The sequence below is a fragment of the Silurus meridionalis genome, chromosome 2 (genome assembly GCF_014805685.1).
Source record: "Silurus meridionalis isolate SWU-2019-XX chromosome 2, ASM1480568v1, whole genome shotgun sequence".
In the NCBI taxonomy this organism is placed as follows: Eukaryota; Metazoa; Chordata; class Actinopteri; order Siluriformes; family Siluridae; genus Silurus; species Silurus meridionalis.
The window spans coordinates 30,768,810-30,788,631 of NC_060885.1; the positions used below are offsets into that span (position 1 = coordinate 30,768,810).

At 37.5% G+C, this 19,822-nt stretch overlaps 1 protein-coding gene across 4 annotated transcripts in view; it reads left to right on the top strand.

The window, feature by feature from the left end:
- Positions 1-19,822, top strand: part of cdh23 (cadherin-related 23) — a 239,459-nt gene that overhangs the window by 139,086 nt on the left and 80,551 nt on the right. For all 4 annotated transcript variants that reach the window (XM_046836156.1, XM_046836155.1, XM_046836159.1 and 1 more), the window contains 2 exons: positions 3,726-3,875; positions 6,138-6,296. In XM_046836156.1, coding sequence (XP_046692112.1) covers positions 3,726-3,875; positions 6,138-6,296 — 309 coding nt within the window. The remainder of the gene's footprint in view (positions 1-3,725; positions 3,876-6,137; positions 6,297-19,822) is intronic.

Here is a 19,822-nt window from a genome sequence, read left to right on the forward strand (position 1 = left end):
ACACATGGATAATAATTTATTTTTGTATAATACACCTTATAGCTACTTAAATGCTTTTACATTTTACTTATGTATGCATTCTTCTTGTTTTTGGTGCGGTGGATGATGATAAAAAACTTCCTAAAGTTTCTCCATACTGGAATAAAGCTCAAAAGCACCTTTTTCCATAAGTTGTAACGTAAATGTTGTCAACCTGTCCAAAAACACGATGCACAAATGCAGTGAAAAAATGTGTAAAATTAAAAAATCTCTAGTTAGAATAGAACTAAAATTACAGGTACACCAGTATCTAAAGAAGACCATTCAAACAAAGCATTTAATACATTTATTAAATACATCTTAACTCAACTTTTTTTATGAATTTGTTTCTAAAATTGGGTTACTAAGCCAAAGTCTTCTGAAGCAAGTCTGTAATGATTTAACAGATAAGTATGATGTTTCCTGGTCAAACAGGTTATCATATCTGGTGTCGTGGAGGCCATCTGCTCCATGCCCAACTGGATTCCCACTGGATTCCTACAAGATTAGTGATTGTTCCATTTTTGTGATTTTTTTTCACTCTCTACCACCTTTGTGAGATTAAATCCTCACAGGACTTTCCATACCTGATATGTCGATGACACACGTTTTATCGTTTCTTTTCCTCCCTCGGATTCACCTTCCTTCGTTTGTGATTTGACTCATCCTGAATGTCACATGAAAGTGTATTCCACCTAGTATATATTGCTGGAAAATGTGTGCCCACTACAAGATCCTGCCATCTTCCTGGAGAACACTATGATCTGATCATCTTGCTTTCCTGGCTGAGGAATCATCTTAACATTAGAACTGTTCATTTCCCAATTCAGAGGCCAATCAAAACCTCAGTCTTTTGTCATATTGGACTTTGCGCTTCAAGTACTTCCTTGTCACTTCAACAGATTCAACTGATGCATAGTTCTCCCTCATTGTTCCATTGCTGTCTTTCCTTCACTGTTTTTTCATCCTATTAAAATGCTGATGCTTGTCGCCGAAGCTGAAAACGGACCACCTACTTGACAACGATGGAAGAAAATCCCACTTAGTACCTGCTTCTGTTTAAGCCACAGTCTGTGGGACTTATTCATTTATACACCATTTTCAGCAATAAACATTGCCTCAAAGCAGTATTGCAAAAAATCTAGATGTAGCTTTCAGAGTTCAGAGTGGCAGGAAAAATTCCCTGAGATAACACCTGTGAAAGAAAACTTGAAAGAAGCAGAAATTTAAAGGGAGCCCATCTTAAAGTGCACACTTTGAAGCCAAACACTACTAAGTGTGTAGAAAAGCATCTATATGAGCATCATGGTGGTGTATGATTACATCAGCAGTTCTTATGTACTGTAACTACAGCTAAGATTATCCACTGAAGTCTGGGTGAATCTTGGGCATAAACAGTTTTGAATAAATGTCCTAAAAGGCCATGCGTTAGAATATAATTTTCTTTCTTGTTTTCTCATGATCACGACTTTATTTTCTGGTGATCTCAGCCATAACAAAAGTTGTTTTGCTCACGATCACGACCTAATTTTCTTATGATCTCGACATAAAATTTGTTTTCACTCGACCTCGACATTAAAGTTCTTTTCTTGTGATCACGCATTCATTTTCTCGCGATCGCAACACAGCGAGTCCTTTTCTCGTGATCACATTAATTCTCAAGTGAGCTCGACATAACAGAAGTCGTTTTCTCGTTATCACGGCCCGCTGCCACAAATGGTTATGGTTATGATGTGCCGATGCTGATGCTTCTAGAACATGCTCTTATGCCGAATACACAGAACAAGTAAGTACTGATCATGAGAAAACAATGTTTATGTTGAGTTCATAAGAAAATAAAGTCGTGATCATGAGAAAACAAGAAAGTAGCAAATACTAAAATGCATGGCCTTTTAGAGCTGCCGTAGTTTTGTTCAAATCTTCATGGATATTCATGTGGGACCATCCAAAGCAGCAGAAAGTGAATTACTTTCACAGGTCAAGTCAAGTCAAGTCAAGTTTATTTGTATAGCGCTTTTCACAACAGACATTGTCTCAAAGCAGCTTTACACAAATCAACAGTGATGGTGAATGGTGTGCATTTGTCCCTGATGAGCAAGCCGTGGCGACTGTGGCAAGGAAAAACTCCCTTAGATGTTATGAGGAAGAAACCTTGAGAGGAACCAGACTCAAAAGGGGAACCCATCCTCACAGGCCTGCCATCTCTCATTACACAACGAAGGTCTTCCGCATCCCCACTGTCTCAATATATGAGTCTCTTACTGTTTTCAACACTGCACTCACGAGATATCATCTTCTCCATTTATTGAGACTGGACACTGTCCAATTTTGAAATGCTTCATGCATGCGAGATCGTAAGACCTCTTCATAATCAACATTCATCGCTTTTTTTACGTCGTTCTCTCGTGCTCTGTCTTCAATCCTCCTTTTTTCTTAGAAGCAGTTATCACTCCCTTTTCCTCCTCAAATCCCTCCATTCCTTAAAGGAAGAAAGAACGACACTAATGAGGCACATTCTGACACATCTTGGTTTGACAGTATCTCTTCCACCACTTGTGGCATCAAATTAAATACGTGTTTGTATGTGTCTATCTCCAAGTTGGTGTAGATCTTTTCCAGTTTGCCTTGGTGACTAACAAGAACCCGTGCAAAGGTGGCATTATGCAATCACCAGGAATTCTGGGAAATGAATTCTATGCCATTGGAAACCACCTGTTTTGTTATGAAGCATGTTTGGCATCCATCCTTCATTTTTAACCTCCTGTTTCCATCCCTGTTTTCTCGTCCTTCCATCATCTGGCTGGCACTCTCCCTTGAGACTGACTTTAAGCCTTGTATCACAGTGATTGACAGGTGAGGAAGTAACACCGTACTTTTCCACCCAGAGTGCAGGGGCAAATGTGCTCTCTTGGACATCAGGTCATAGATGGCATTCAGTTTGAATTGCTGGTATTCAAACTCATGATTTTGTGATGACAGTGCAAAGGCTTTTTTCGCAGTGACACGCGAGAGGTCCAAAAAAAAAAAGAAATACAATAAATAAATAAATAAATAAATAAATAAATAAATAAATAAATAGAGAAAATTTCTGATGTTTGGTCACTACACTAAAAATACTTTGTAACATCGTAAGTCTTTTTTTTCCTTAGTATTCGCTATATTTGAATTGAAAAATGGTTTTCATCTGAAGGGACAGTAAATATGAATTTATTAGAGGAACAATGCAGGTGGGACGTTTTGGAGACTGGTGAGAGAGGCGATCGAGATAGTATGGTCACGTGCAGAGGAGGGACATGGGGTATATGAAGCAATAGAAGAATGCTGAGGATGGAGGTGCGAGGCAAGAGGAAAATAGGAAGGCCAAGTAGGATGTACAGTATATATATATATATATATATATATATATATATATATATATATATATATATATATATACCCTCTCTCTCTCTCTCTCTCTCTCTCTCTCTCTCTCTCAACAATTTCCATGTGCTGTCCGCTGTGGTAAAAGGAGCAGCCAGAAGAAAAATAAGGAGAAGAAGAAATAATGGGCCTTTTGCAATCTTTTTAAAACATTTTTCAAATTGCCAATTATGTGTGCAACAGTAAATATTAAACAAACACTTATACATTGCTACAATCACACATTACCACTAATCGCCTCTTTTTCTCCATCTTTTTCTCACTTTTCTCTCTCCGGCTCTTTGCAGGGAGTGAACAGTATGTTTGAAGTGATCTTAATGGGAAACAACTCGGATCACTTCACCATCTCCCCCACGTCGGTGCAGGGCCGAGCTGATATCCGTGTGCGTGTGGCTGTGCCTCTGGATTTCGAGACTATCAGAAGCTACAGCTTCTCTGTAAGTAGACTATTGGTCTTATCCTAATCTGGCTCACATAATATTGAGTATTTATAAAATAAAAATAAAAAAATAGGGCAACTAAAATCTAAAACCGTCTTTGAAAAGTCTTTGAAAAGTTTTACTAGAACATTACTTATAAACAAACATTTTAAGTACAGATGCCACTTCAGGTATAAAGCCAAGAAAAAACTGGAGAAAAAACTTGATCTTTTATTGGGACAATGAGACAAAACACTCGACCAAAGTTTATGGTGGCTTGAATATTATGAGAAATATGAGAAAAAAGTGAGTTCTTAAAATGTACCATTTTGCTGCATTACACATTAGAATAAAATGTGCTACTAAAAAGAAGAAAAAAAAAACAGTTGAACAATAAATAGATCTTGACTTTAGTTTTTTGTGGTTGTATCACAAGAATATTAGTCATATGCAAAAATGTTATGTGTAGACACATTTCAGGTATAAAGCAGTCAAATTGAAGTCAAGAAAAAACTTTTATTTGCACAACGAGACAAAACACTGAGCCAAAATGCCTTGAGGCTTAAATATTAAAAGGAGAATATCATTCAGAAACTCTGAAACTCCGTATAATTGCACTAGAGGCAGAATTCAGCATGCCAGAAAAGATAAATCGTATCCCAAACCCAAAATTCAGGAGACATTTTCATGCCAGTTCAAGCAAAGTTCTCCAATGATCTCCAAATCTGAGATCTGAGAATAAATGACTAAACATAGGAAAAATAAAGAAATACAGTAATGAAAAATATTAAATGAATTGGCCAGAGTGCTGCAGAATTTCAGTTGGTGTTGGATTTTTGTTGCTTCTGTAGTCGGGGTGACTGGAGCACAGCCTAAAGCATCAGTTCGTCGTGTTTGAAGTGGCACGCTGCCGCTCTCAGAGGAGAAGTAAATTTAAGTTATGACTTGTCTCGAAGCTGAATTGGGTATAAAAACAGACATTTTATAGCCTTTTTTTGCAGTTGGAGATTTCTAGAAAACCTTGGCTCAGCTATCACTATTTGTGTCTGAGCCTTAAAGTCTTTCCCGATCGGAGTTAAGCGGCAACACTGCATTCCCAATGACTGCATTTAAATATTTAATGTTTTGAAGCTGTATGAATATATAGCCTCTGCTCTATTATGCAGTATATGTGGCATTTGGTTAGAATAGCTTTTTTTGTACACTGAATATATGACAGGACACTGAACTTAATGAAAGAACTACCAGGACTTTTCACGAAACGGCTTTTATATCCGTCCACTAACTACAAAGTTAATATTTCCCTAAGTGCTCAGACTTGTAGTTTTCCTTTTTTGGTCAAGCTGCAGCGTTTTAAACGTATTAAACGGAATCGTCCGTCAATCGTCCGTTTTCCCCTAGTGGTCTAGTGGTTAGGATGCGGCGCTCTCACCGCTGCGGCCCGGGTTCGATCCTAGGTCAGGGAACCAACCCCAGCCACTCTTAGTGCGGTCCCAAGCCCGGATAAATGGGGAGGGTTGCATTAGGAAGGGCATCCAGCGTAAAAACATGTGCCAAATCAAACATGCGGATGATCCGCTGTGGAGACCCCTAATGGGAGAAGTCGAAAGAAAGTTTAAATGGAATCGTCCGTCATAGTGACGGCGTCAGCGAGCGAGCGGCGTCATTACCAAATCAGCTACATAGATGAATTAATTACACCGCACAACAAAGTTTCATTGCAATCTTGAATTTTGTCATGTTTTTTCTTATATTTGTGTCCAAAAGTTTTCTGCAGTCTGGGCATGCCCAGGCATGAAATCAGGCCATGTTGGAAGCTGTTCTGTGGAAGTATGCAGCCCGGGCATGCAAATCTCGGTTCTGTCAGTGACAAACACGGTGAAAGAAGTTTTTTACCTGGACATTGCTACAATGGAAAAACAATATCAGGGCAACTGGAATCCATCAATGCCTGCTGACTTCTGTTGGACACTGCAACGTGATGCACCAGACATTGAATATAATGAAAATCAGAAGCAAAACACTTTTAATTGTGTTGAACCTAAAAGGGTTTTAGAAACATAAACACGATTAAATGCATTATTGCCGGTAAACAGTTAACTGTCTATTTTTCAGAATTCCTACGTGATGCAACAAAAACAAAACTATATTTGTGCATACCCAATCAGCAAAAACTTTTTCAGGAAGCAAAACTTTTCCAAAAGATTGTTGTGCAGTGTTATTGATAATAAAAAGCTGTTCTTGATTATAAAACTTTCCGTAATTGTGATTTCCGTTCAGCTGTATGCCAACGAGTCTGTGGCAGAGCACGTGGGCTTCGCTCAGGTCTTCATCGATCTGCTCAATGAGAATGACAACAGGCCTGTGTTCAGCCAACTGCTGTATAACATCAGCTTGCTGGAGAGCACAGCAACCGGAACATCACTAGTAAGAATCCAAGTAAGTACACACATCCACACACCCACACACACACCTTAACACCATCAAAAACAAGCTTTTCGGTGGAGATACATTACATGTGCAGTTTTCTTGTTTTGTTGGCTGTGATCTTTTATATGTTTGGAGGGCAACATTCTCTCTCATCTTAATTGTTTTTTTTAATCAACCGCCAATAAAAGATAGAAATGCATGGCATCTTAAGAGTATGTTTTAAATACTGAACAACATTTAAATAATGGCAGAAATGGCCAAATTGAGCACATAATATATATCAGTAGTCCCCGATTTACGATGGAGATGCGAACCTAGACCGCATCGTAACTTGAAATTGAGTTGCACACAGGAACACTTGCATACACACAGTCAAATCCCAAAGATAGAGGGAGAAATGCTTTATGTAAATACATTAATTATGAAAACAGAGAGAACTGAAGAAATAGAGGCTGCGATCAATACTGCAAGAATTCAACTTTGGTCCAGATTCTGACTGAAGTGCTGGAATATGTTTCATTATCCCGTGCTCAGTAAGGTCATTTCTATATCATCGTTACCATCAATAATGTAAAATGGGCAACACGTTCAGTGCAGGTGCTCATAACTTTTTATTTCGTCTTTAATTCACTCACTTGTCCCCATTTGTCACAATAAGTGGAATAGAAATCAATACAGATCAGTAAAAAAAAAACTTCTTCAAGCGTATCATTGACCTTGTGATAGACACAGATTGAGACTGAATAGAATCTTAAATCATGCACTAGCCTTTATTAAAACAATCCTCAGCGTACAAATATATGTTTATTTGCTTTGTTTCTGTCTAAATATCATAAAATATGATTGTATTTTTTATTTATTTAGTTCTCTTTATCTGAGCTTTGCTTCAGAGCTCATCAAAAAGGCTAAATCCCAGAAAAACGAAGTTGCTGTATTTTCCTGAAAGTGCATATCAATTCCTTGTCCATGTAGTTCCTCCTTCCCTTTAAGAACTCCTTTATCGCCCGACTGAAAAATGCATGAAAGCCTAACTTTGGTTGTTGAATGATCTTTTTTTTTTTTATCTTTCTCCGAGCATGTTGCAAGCCTGACTTCTGAAGTTGTTTTTCTTTACAATACACCATGTTTTCTAAGGAGTCCACTCAAGAACTTTTTTATCTCAGATACTCCACTCCTTTGTTCCTTTCACTGACTTACATTGAAAACTTTATGCTGGCTTTAAAAAACTAAAATGCACCAGCAACAATTTATCAATGTTAACTCTGCCCTGTGTCTCAGCTGCCTGAACCTGTAGGACACAAAGACATTTGGCAAACGCCCTTATCCAAAGCGACTTACACTGATCTCATTCATACATCTGAGCAGCTATGAGATTAAGGGGAAAGAGTTGGCAGCTTAAAGTGGTTCGAATATGAACTCATGACCTTCTGATCCAAAGTCCACTGTACCACCTTCCTATATATATGAAATTGTTGTTTCTTTGCATATCCCGGTGATGTAGGAAGCTGGGGTCAGAGCTCATAGGCAGCCATTAAGTTAAGGGCTTTGCTAAGGGCCCTGAAAGTGGCAGCTTGGCAATACCGGGCTTGAACTGCCGACCAGTAACCCAAAGCCTTGACCACTGACCTACCACCTCCCCTCAGTAACAGTGAAATTCTTTCCTCATATATATCTAAAGCTGGGGTCAGAGTGCAGAGACAGCGATGATATAGCGCTCCTGGAGCAGGGAGGATAAAGGGCCTTGCTCAAGGGCCAAAAAGTGGCAGCTTGGTGGTGCTGGGGTTTGAACTCCCAACCTTCTGTTCAGTAACCCAGAGCCTTAACAGACAAACATTTCTGTTTGCGTGGGGCCCAAGCGTGGGGTTTAAGAGAATGTCTCAAAAGAAACATCTAATCAGTAATTGAAATTAAATTAACCCTAAATGAGTACTAACTGAGCACCATGATGGCTGATTGGTATTTTTAATCCAGTTAAAATTTGAATTAAATATATTTGCAGTAGCAGAACAGGAACTCGACAGGAATGATCTTTCCCAATGTTAGATTCGTGAAGTGAATCTGTATTTTCAGTATATGTAAAAGAAAGCATTGCTCTTTGTTAAAGAAACCTCAGTTCTCGTATTTTGATGGTATATTAAAGCACATTGACTCAGTAATAACTTGTAGTGTTGATATGTTTGTATGAATTTGCTGCATGTGCAGTAACAGCAGCTTGTGTATGTCAGTCTGTTAGCACTGTGTAACTCCTTCTCAGACAAAGCTCTCTCTCTCTCTCTCTCTCTCTCTCTCTCTCTCTCTCTCGCACTCTATTCCCACTCCCCACTTAATTCCAAGCACCACCTGTAAAAGGTTTAATGCCTGGTTTTTAAACAGCTGATTGATTCTTATTGTTTCCATTCATGTTCCATAGTAGCTTTCCATCAATCCATCGCCATCACTTAAGATATAAACGGCGAAAATAATAATTCTGCTTCACGATGTCCTCTATATGCGGCATGCTGAATCGCTTTTGATTTGCAGCAGGACGGCAAACCACTCGGGTCACATTAGATCATTCGCAATGGAGAAGCAAGCAGATGTAGAGCCAGACTTGTAAATAATACATGAGAGTTGTTGTAATGTCATGTTTCCCCCACTAATGGACAACTCATATTCATTCCAAGATGCTTTTGCCCTATATATGCCTTATCTAGCCTGTTGGCCATATTATTGCAATGAGTTATCTTTAGAGAGCCAGTATTTCAAACAGTGGTCATGGATAAGGATCTGTGCTAGTGGCCAGAATGTTGTATATCCATCTTACTTTTTTCCACAGTAGCTCTAGGTAATATTTACCAAAACTGTTTTTTCTCTTAGCAATGCCTAAAATATTCACATCGATACTCTAACATAGAGCAGCGTATGCTTACCATGTGTATTCTTTGGGTTTCCTGTCAAAAGAAATAGTACATACATTTAAGACTGATATTATGTATTTTTACAAATGCCGTATCTAGAGTTCTGCTTGAAAGCTTGAAAATGAAATTTTTGCACCACTCTTATCATAAACGATGCATTCAAATCCAGTGGCGGGCCGTGCATTTCATACCCAGGTCTTCAGTGGTGTCTTACCTGAATCAACCAATCTCTTATTACCATCATTATGACACACAGCTATAGAAACCATCAATATTATAAAGAAACACATTATAACAGAGTGCTCCATCACAGACAGGAATGAATGCCATTACCAAAGCAAGGAACCCAATTAACACAATTCAACAAGTCTCCTTTCACTGCAGCCACAGCTGCGCTGCCTGCAAACATCAGCTCTAGCAGAAACATTGATATTAACCTCATAAAATGACCCCGGGTTTTCCGTGCATTTTTTCTGTTCATTATGGTTTTCCGGGGGGTTAAAAATAAAGGCAAATTGTGTGTCTTTTGGGCAAAATCTACAAGAAAGAAAATTTGAACGTGTTAATGGTTTACTATTAAATCCAAACAAATATATTTGATCTTGTGCAGTTTGCTACAGATGCGGTTTGCAAGCTCTGACTGGTGCGCTCTCTGTCCACCCAATCAAACGTCGTGAAAATGCCAACGTTATTGTACGCCTGCTAGATGGCCCCAGAGTCACCAACTCGAAATATGAAGATAATAGACTATTTGGAATCATTTAAATGTATTTCTGAAAAAAAATATTTAGTAAAACCCTTAAAGGCCATTGATTCAGGCAAAATATCGCATCTAATAAAGAAAGTAACCAGTATAACAGTGATGTGTTTAGACGGGTAATTTCATCTCTCTCTTTTACCACTAAGCAAGGTAGAACAGCATCGTTACAATCTTAATTCTTGGTATCTGACAGCATTCACTCATCCGAACCGACTCTCATTAGCGCTTAACAATGTTTAATTACTGTTGTTTCCGAATAATCTGCCATTGTAATCGTTTTCCCATTTAGCCCACGGCCTGTTTAGCATCTTATCTGGCCATTAAAAATGTCTTACTTTATGCTATTAATCAAGTGTAGTTGATCCGGTAGCGGAGACCTGATTCTGCTCAGGGAGAAGATCATAAAACAGTGGTGCTTTTTACGACTGACATAAAACTGCTGCTGTTTTACAGGGTTGTGGACATTGAGTGCGGTGTTAAACCGTGTTAGATGACCTTTAATTTGAAGTCTTGTTAATGGCTTTATATGGAGGACGATTCACCTCTGGGTTAATACAGTCTCGGAATAAAGCCTGGAAGATGGAGGGAAATTAGCATTCATTCATCTCACACATGAAGGTTAACTGTACTGAGTAGTTTGTCACAATATTATGCTACCTGTGGCATTTAGCACAGTGGAATGTGGGTTTTTTTCTGTTTTAAAAAAATGTCTATTCACATTTCCTTGTTTATTCTGTCAGGTCAGTGTACAATAGTACATTATCTTCTTCTAAGCTTTTAGTTTAGTTTAAAAGCAGTAATTCTGATAAAGTTATTGAACAAAAAAAAAAAGGGAAAATAATTTATGTTCTATTGAGTTTTTCAGACAATCTTTAATCAACAATCCCAGCTACATATTATTACCATCTTGAAGTTTCATTAATTTTTGTAAAGTTTTTCCTTGAAACATATTATTCAGTAGATTCCACAACATTACCATGAACATGAGAAACCCAAGCATATCTGGACCCATGTTTCAAATTATTTTGGACCTATATTAGTCAAGTCAAGTCAAAAGTCAAGTCAAGTCAAGTCAAGTCAAGTCAAGTCAAGTCTATTTCTATAGCGCTTTTTACAACAGACATTGTCTCAAAGCAACATAATTTTAAGATTCAAGGTGAACGATGTGTATTTATCCCTGATAAACAGCTGTGGCGACTGTGGCAAGGAAAAACTCCCTTAGATGTTATGAGGAAGAAACCTTGAGAGGAACCAGACTCAAAAGGGAACCCTTGGGTGACACCAAGAGTGTGATTATAGTCTTTAAACAATACAGAACACTGAAGAGTGAGAACTAACATGAGCACTGGAATGTAAGATTATGAGTAATGTACTTTCTACAGTCTTTTACAGTAATTTGTGGTTATGGAACCAGGAGCTACTGAGCAACTCATAAAATAGCTCAACGGTTGAGCTCATCACAGATCCAACACCAGCTTCTCCATGCCAGAGCCTTTAAACACTCCAAGAGGTCCAGTGTCCAAACTCCACATGAAGTGGGATCCAAATGGTTCAGGTCGTTTGCGGGGTCGGCATCTAATTCTTTAAAGGTCCACAATCTTCATGAGGTGGGACGTGACTGGCGCAACCTCAGGATGTTTCGGGATGGGTAGAGAAAGATAAGCAGTGGAAAGGAATTAGCATAGCTGCTGTTCATAATATTAACAAGCACAAGTAGCTAATGTGCATTTGATCAGATGTACTGGAGCACAAGGTTATGATATGTGATGTGTGTTATGTGTAGGCTTTGCTAATAAGATATGTTTTAATCTGCACTTAAACTATGAGAGTGTGTCTGAGCCACAAACACTGTCAGGAAGACTTTTCCAAAGTTTAGGAGCTAAATGTGAGAATGTTTCACCACCATCAGTGGACTTTGCTATTCTAGGAACTACTAGATGTCCGGAGTTTTGAGATCTCAGGGAGCATTACCGATTGTAGGGTGTTAGAAGACTGGAAAAATAAATGGGAGCTAAACCATTTAGGGCTTTATAAGTAGCAGTAGTTTGTAGTCAATTGGAAACTTAACATGTAGCCAGTGTAGGGATGATAAGATTGGGGTTATTAATTTATTAAAATAAGAGGTGTAAAGAGTTCTTGAAAATCATACTTTAGTAAAAGAATAGACACCTTAATGCAAAAGTTAAAAGTCACCAATTCCATTATAGTTTGAGTAAAAGTCTTTAAGTATCTGATTTGAACAGTTCTTGAGTATTCGACTCATATGAAACGTAGGCTCAAAAGATGCACTTGTCCTCAACACCAAGACAGATTTGTGGTTTTATTTCCTAAAATACAAAAACGAATTGTACACCTCAACACTGCATTAAGCAAGGTAAACACAACAGCCACATCAACATGCCAGAATGCAATAAAAAAAAGACAGTAGTAAAGCAATCTTTTAAAAAGGTATCTTCAATTAACAAATAAAATGATAGGATCATGTCACACAGTAAAAGAACTGTTAATAAATAAAATGTATTAAATACTTTAAAATAACGTAAATATAGTAAACCCAAATACTGTCTGATATGCGAAATGTAATTGGTAACCGTCATTGTCAATTAAATATAGTAAAACTAGAATGCAGCCCAAAAATTACTTAAGTACAGTAACCAGAGGTGGAAAGATTTTCAAAATATTCTACTCAAGTGAATGGATGGTTACTTCAATGAAATCTTACCTCAATACAAGTGAAGTTACCAGCCTAAAAACCAACTCAAGTAAAAGTTAAAAGTAGCTCATAGTCAAATTTGACTAAGGGTGGGGGTGCAATAACAACAACAAATCTAATAAAAAAAATACAGTCTATAACTTAAATCTAATGTAGGTTATGCACTTTTGCAGCAAAAAAACAATCTCCTGTTCGAATGTTATTTATGATAATGCGAGAAATCGCAAATGCAAATTCAGAATTCAGGCAGTGAGCTCATGCACTGAACTTTCGATTCGACGACATTTTGCTTTCAGCTGGATCTGCATTTCTGGCATATGTCTTGTCTTGTCTAGTTTCCAGCTTGCAATTTTTTCCCCTTGCATTATTTTGATTATTATTTTTTTCATTCAGTAACGGATATGATTTAAAATGTAGTTAAGTGCAATACTTAAAACATACTTTAGTAAAAATTACAGATTATAAAAACTGTTTTCAAAAGTAGAAATACACAAAAAACTACTCAGTAACACAAGTAAATGTAATTTGTTGCTTTCCACCTCTGACAGTAACAAATTACATTTATTCAAATCTTTTACACCACTGTCATAAATGTCATTATTTATTTATTTTTTTAACAGCAATACCGAGTATCATACTATATGTTCACATACTGTATATCCAAATCACTGATCATTAATGAAATCTGATCATAGTAATTAATGATTTCATTGAACTAGAACTAACTTCCAATCTTTTATTTATTATAATTTTTTTAACAAATGAATGCAAAATGATAAAACACGGCCTTTGCATGACATCTTTAGTTTAAGCTTTGGCAAACAGGCATGGTCAAAAGTCAATGTGAAATTTTGTCTTATCGGTGATGGCTTGCCTGATAGAGTGAATCATATAACTCGAGGCAACATGATGTTTATAAGATTGCTAAATACACTATATGGCAAAAGTATTGGAACACCTGACCTTTTCAGCCTGTGTTTTTCTTCGGATGCAGTAGAATTACATTTCCCCTTTACTTAAACTAGGAGGCCCAAACCTGTTCCTGCATAACAATGCACAAAGCCAGCTCTAAGAGCATATCGGTTAAAAAGGTAGATCTCCTGTTATAGAGCTCAGATCTCTACTGGACCTATATCAGTCACCTGTATCAGTACCTGGCTTTGCTAACATCTGAGGAGGTGAATTAGTTCAAATCTCCACAAACACACACCAAAATCTAGTAGAAAATCTTCCCGGAAGAGTGGAGGTTATTATAGAAGAAAATGGGGACTGAATATGAAATGGGATGTTTGAAAAGCACATAGATTGGGGACATTTAATGAATTTGGCAGACAGCAACATGCAACTATGCAGTTCAGGGTTAAGGGCCTTGCTCAAGAGCCCACAGTTGCAGCTTGGGTTAGTAGTGCTGGGATTTAACCTTGTGACCTTCGGATCCAGCGTCCAATGACTAAACTACCTCTCAGATATCAAATTTATGGTCAGATGTGCACAAACACTTGTTCATGTAGTGTATAGTTAAGAGGTATTTACTTCCTTAACTACTTCTGATGGAGAATTATTTTATTGGATTTTAATTGGATTCACCATTAAGGAGACGCTATTCGACCATTAAGTGTTTTAGATTTAATATTCAATGGATTATTTTTAATGATCGTTTCATCCCAGTCAGACTTGAGGCAGGTCTTGAGTCTATCCATGAAAAACTTAGTTGTATACGGCAGTTAAAAGTTTCATTTTATTTGTGATTCTTTTTCTAGACAACTCCTTAAATCAGTAAACTTATCCAAACTTCCCCTTGTGTTGAACTTGACCTAAATGTATTATATGCACTTCCTGTCTGAAAAGCATGTTGTGTTTTTTTTTTAAATATATAAAAAATCTAGGACATGGTTCAGATAAAGGGTGAAGTCAAGATCCCTGCTGCACACTGCACACTGTCGATGGCTAATAAGGCCCTCGCGCTATTTGTTTGCCTCTCGGTTGCGTTGCCGAATTGAAACTATAGAGCGCTTCGGAAATGCCGTACACGTTCTGGCACAAGGGCTGGGTTTTACAATGAGAATACGAAGTCGTAATTTGTTGTCTGCTTGAACCACTTTTTGTTTGTGATTGTTCTCGATTTATTCATTTACTCAATGCTGCACAGTTTAAATATTTACACGTTGCTGGAGGTTTGTTATGGCTAGCATTATCATGTAGCAGAGACGAAGGAGCCATATGGTTGCTTTCACGTACTCACTTAGATGCTAATTTGGGCTAATATGTAAATGGAACTGCGCAGGAACACAGGAAATGGAATGGCTTTTAGTTATTTATACCCAGGACACACTGGATATCTATAAGGCTGCATTGTTAACTTGTTCCTCTATTCTAAATGGAGAGAAGGTTAAGTGAGGAAGTGAGCTGTGGCATTATCTTTAGCATTTAGTTGACTTTTTGTAGCATTGTCAAGTGGTCTTATACAGTACTTGTGCTTTTAGGTTTGTGCAGTTTTTCACACCGTGTTTGTGTTCATCACTTTTAACATTGCTGATCATTATAAATATTTATAGTGATTTACAGTGTGTGTGTGTGTTGGCTCTCCTGAGGCTGCAGAACCCTGGATCTCCTCATATCTCTGAAATTGCTCTGTCCTCTCCCTCCCCCCCAACCCCCAGACTGGAGTTTGTTTGCATTCATCCATCTCTTATCAACTTCCTTTCCTTTTTCACTTTCTTTATTCCCCTGTATCCATTATATCGCTAATGGGTTTCTGTCCCTGTGTGTGTATCTGTTTGAATCTTTGTTTGTATGGTGTTTGGTGATGTTTGTTGTAGTTTGTGTGTGGCAGCCCTACATGGGAATGGAGGTTGGGGATTTTGTCCATTCTGTCCAAACAAATGAGTGTGTGCTATATAGTGGGAAACATGAAGCTACAGATTTCTGTATAAAATCAAATAAAAGCTTACTATTTTGTCTGAGACGGTGTGTCTGCTGATACTTGTCATGACCCTGCCCTTTCTTCATTAGTGATTGTTGTTCATGAACGATTTGTTCGTTGTGAACGAGTCTTTAATGTGAATCAAAAGAACGAGTAGTCTCAAAGAGTGATTCGTTCATTTTCCACTGTGTGTGCATGAGCATAGCATCACAAAATCTTTGTAGGCTATATACAGCAAACAGAATTGAGTATCTCATGAGTCTAATGGTCTGAGTTGTTCGTTCTTTTGTCACCTGACTCCAAAAGACACTACACAATGCAATAGATCAGGTTTTTGGTCCAAATCTTGACATTATTGTTACAATAATTATGGGAATCACATGACAAAAAAACTAACAACACAGACTAGAAGATTTGAGAGGTGAGCTACTTGTTCTGTTTATTATATTATTTGTCCTTATCTGTATTGTCATATTCTCATTATCGGAAAAAGTCCAAAACAAAATTTGTGAATGTGGACGTGTTGGGGATCTGCTTATTGAAAATGTAACATTTTATTCAGTTTTTGATCAAAGGAATGAAATGAACTAAACGACTCCAAAAACAGATTCAGTCAATGAACCAAGTCATTAAATGATCTGATCTTCCCATCACTACTCTTTATGCCAGGTGCATACATGGAGGCTGCATTAACTTCGATTTATTATAAAAGCAATTCCTCTCATCTTTTCCTTTTTCTGCTCTGTTTTCATGCTTGAAATTTCTCTACACCGCTCACTATCTCTTTCCTCCCCCTCAGTTTTGTCTCTGCCTTCGGTATTTTGCTGTCAGCAGCAGAACAGAATCTGTGTCTGAGTTGCAACTTTTGTTCATTTTATATATATATATATATATATATATATATATATATATATATATATATATATATATATATATATAATCTCACTCTTGCACTCTGCTTGTGTGTTTACTCATTTCCTTCTAATCCAATCACTTTGTTTGACTTATTTTCTTATCAGTTTCTCACAGTCTGGAAAGACGCTGATCCCTCACCTGCTAATTTCTGGCCATGTGAATGCGAGTGTTTGTGTTTGCGATTAAGTCTGCGGTTGTAGGTCGGTTTGACTGTGTGTTGCTTCTGCCTGTTTATGTGTAAGTTATACGTAAATGCATTAGTAGGTTTTGGACAGTAAACAGCCAGGGCTGCGACATTTCCAATATTCTACCTTACATTTAAATTCCTAATTTTTATCCGAACCTCTGATATTTAAATATCTAGCCTCAAGATTTTACCTTGAACTAACATTCTACCCCCAGGGTTGATTATTCAAATCCAAGATTTGACCTAAGCATCCGATTCTTCACGAGATTGTCCATCAGCCCAGGTTTAACACCTAACTCCAAACTGGATTTGAACCGGTCACCAAATTCTGCCCAACCATTAAATTTAACCACAATTTAATCTTAATTTTTTTCACACCATATTAACAAATTCTTAGATTTCAGACCAGAATTGAAACCTTTAGTCTATGTTTCTAAGCCCAACTTTTATTTCAGGTTCTTTAGGAATGCTATGGTTTTTTAATCCCAGCACCACCAAGCTGACATGGCTGGGCTCTTGAGCAAGGCCCTTAACCTTCAATTGCTCAGCTGTAAAACTGAAATACAGTTCAATTCATTTTTATTTGTAGAGCGCTTTTAACAATGGACATTGTCTCAAAGCAGCTTTACAGAGGCAAAGCGGTAATAAAATAATGTATAAACTTGTTCATTATAAGTAGTATTTTGTCCATTATTATTATTAAATGCAACCTGTGTTCCTAAACCATTGTAGCAAACTGTTTATATTCATTACAGTCCAAATCCATACTCAAAGTTCTCAGTAATTTCATGCATCTTTAAAACCGTAAGTTGCTCTGGATAAGGGTGTCTTCCAAATGGCAAAAATTTGAAAGGAAAACCCTATTCCCAGTTTTCCAAATTTTACTCCACACTACATTCTGACCCAAAAGTTCACATTATCCCCAAAATAAGTCTTGCTCCACCATGTGGTACAAATCAGATATTCAATTTGGTCACGATCAGTTGACTATGAAGGTACAAAATACTAATTGAGCTCTTATGCTGTGAGAGGCCACACCCACTCCGATTGAGATTGTAGGATATGGGTGAATCGTCTGAATAACGTATTAATTTGTAGTGCCAAGTGGATAAACTCAATGCATGTGCACTTCAGAACTTTTTTCCAGAGCCTTTTATTGAAATGCTTACTCTTTGTTGCTAATCGGGTGTAGACTTGCCATCTGCAGAATCCTGCCTTTTCAGCAAGAATCTGAAATGAGTACGGAACTTCAGAGGGGTGAAAATAAGATTGAGTTAAGAAGAAAAAGAGAAATTAGAGCGAGAGTCTCATGCGTGCATGTGTGTATATATATATTCTTTGCTAAATTTGTGTGCAAATCAACGTGTAGTTGTCTGTTTGTGGGCATTGTGTTGTTTGTGCCGGGGATTAGCTTTGTCTGCAAATAGATAAATTTTGCAATTTTAAATCAAATTGTTTCTTTATTACATTAGCGGCACGCTGGGCCTGTTGCAGCTGCTCATTTGGGTCCACACTGAGTAATTTCCCACAATAGCACGTCTCCCAGCAGAGCTGCAGAAGGATTGAGACGCAAATAGCATAGACAGAACTTTTCTTTTGAGCTTGTCTGCTTGATATGGTTATAACAGCCTTAGCACTCTGTACGATCAACGAAGGGTGTTTGGAACTGAGCAGTTTTTGTAAACGGCCGGTTTTGCATATCTTGGAGCACAAAGTTTTATTTTAGGACATTTCAATTAAAAACAATGTATACTAGCAAATGGACACTTTAATGACAATTACAATCACACTAAGTCACTTTAATCTGTACTTCTGTAAATATCTGCCATACATATCCATCCATCCCTTCTGTTTAATTCATGTATGTGTATACACATAAATACATACATACATATAGATATATTTTATATATATTATATATATATCTATATATATTTTTTATTCTTAACCTTTTCATACTTTCTGGACCAGTTTTATTAATCACAAAGTTACCTTAATATTAAAGTTAGCTTAACGATACATAGCAAGGAGAGCTAATGATTTTAATTATAAAACATGAAAACAGGCACAATGTGCTAGTCCACAGCTATCTGCAAGTAAAATACTGAGTCTGTACTGTATGTGTTCGATTATTGAATTATTTGATAAATTCAGACTTCTCCATGCAGTTCTCTCTCTCTCTCTCTCTCTCTCTCTCTCTCTCTCTCTCTCTCTCTCTCTCTCTGTGTTTAGTGTTTTTTATAGTTGTATGTATTTGATGCTTGCTCTGACAGAAGGTAATTGGTTTCCTCACACTCTTCCCTCTGGTTGGAGAAGCAGCAGAAAGCAATTTGTGCAGCACGTCACTTCACATCTGCACTCTCTTCAACACACACACACCTTTACAGAAGATCGAGGATATAGACAAAAACTTTATCCTCATTGCGTTTCATGATCGTTAGGTGCAGCTCAAAGCGTGCAAGCATATACTTTGTAGATTCAGGGCGCAAAGAAAACCTGGGATTAAGGCATGATGATGTGGCAAAATCATGCTATTAATGCTATTTTGCTACTAATTAGCTTACTTATACAAGGGTAATGTATATTAGCGACACCTTGTGGCTGTTTTTGGCGCATAGCTAAGCAAAAGTAATTTGGTAATACAGCGAGAACAAATGTGTGTGTTCTTGTTTTCGTTTCTGTTCTAGTTTATCTCCAGTCTTTTAATTGAGTTTGCTAACTTATAGCGTTTACCTGTTCTGTGTTGTTAGCCCTTGATTATTTTGTTTGTGTACATACTGGAAGTCGGAGCCTTGCATTTTTCTGCATTGTATTGTTAATTTAGCATGGCATTTGGCAGCCGTTTTTATCCAGAGAAACTTACATTTATCTCATTTAGGGATAAGGGTCTTTCTTAGGGGTCCAGGAGTGGCAGGTTGGTGTGACTGGGAGTTGAGCTCATGACCTTTGGAACCAAAGTCCAATGCTTTTACCATAAACTACCACCTGTGTTACAGACTGACCTGTCCCCCATTAAAGAAAGGAAAAAAAATGTTGCCCTCACAGAAAAAAAGTTTGGGGCCCCTGGTTAAGTGTAATGTGTGTGTATAGCAATTTCAAGTAATATTTTCTGATTTCTTGTCTAAAATAATACTCTTTAA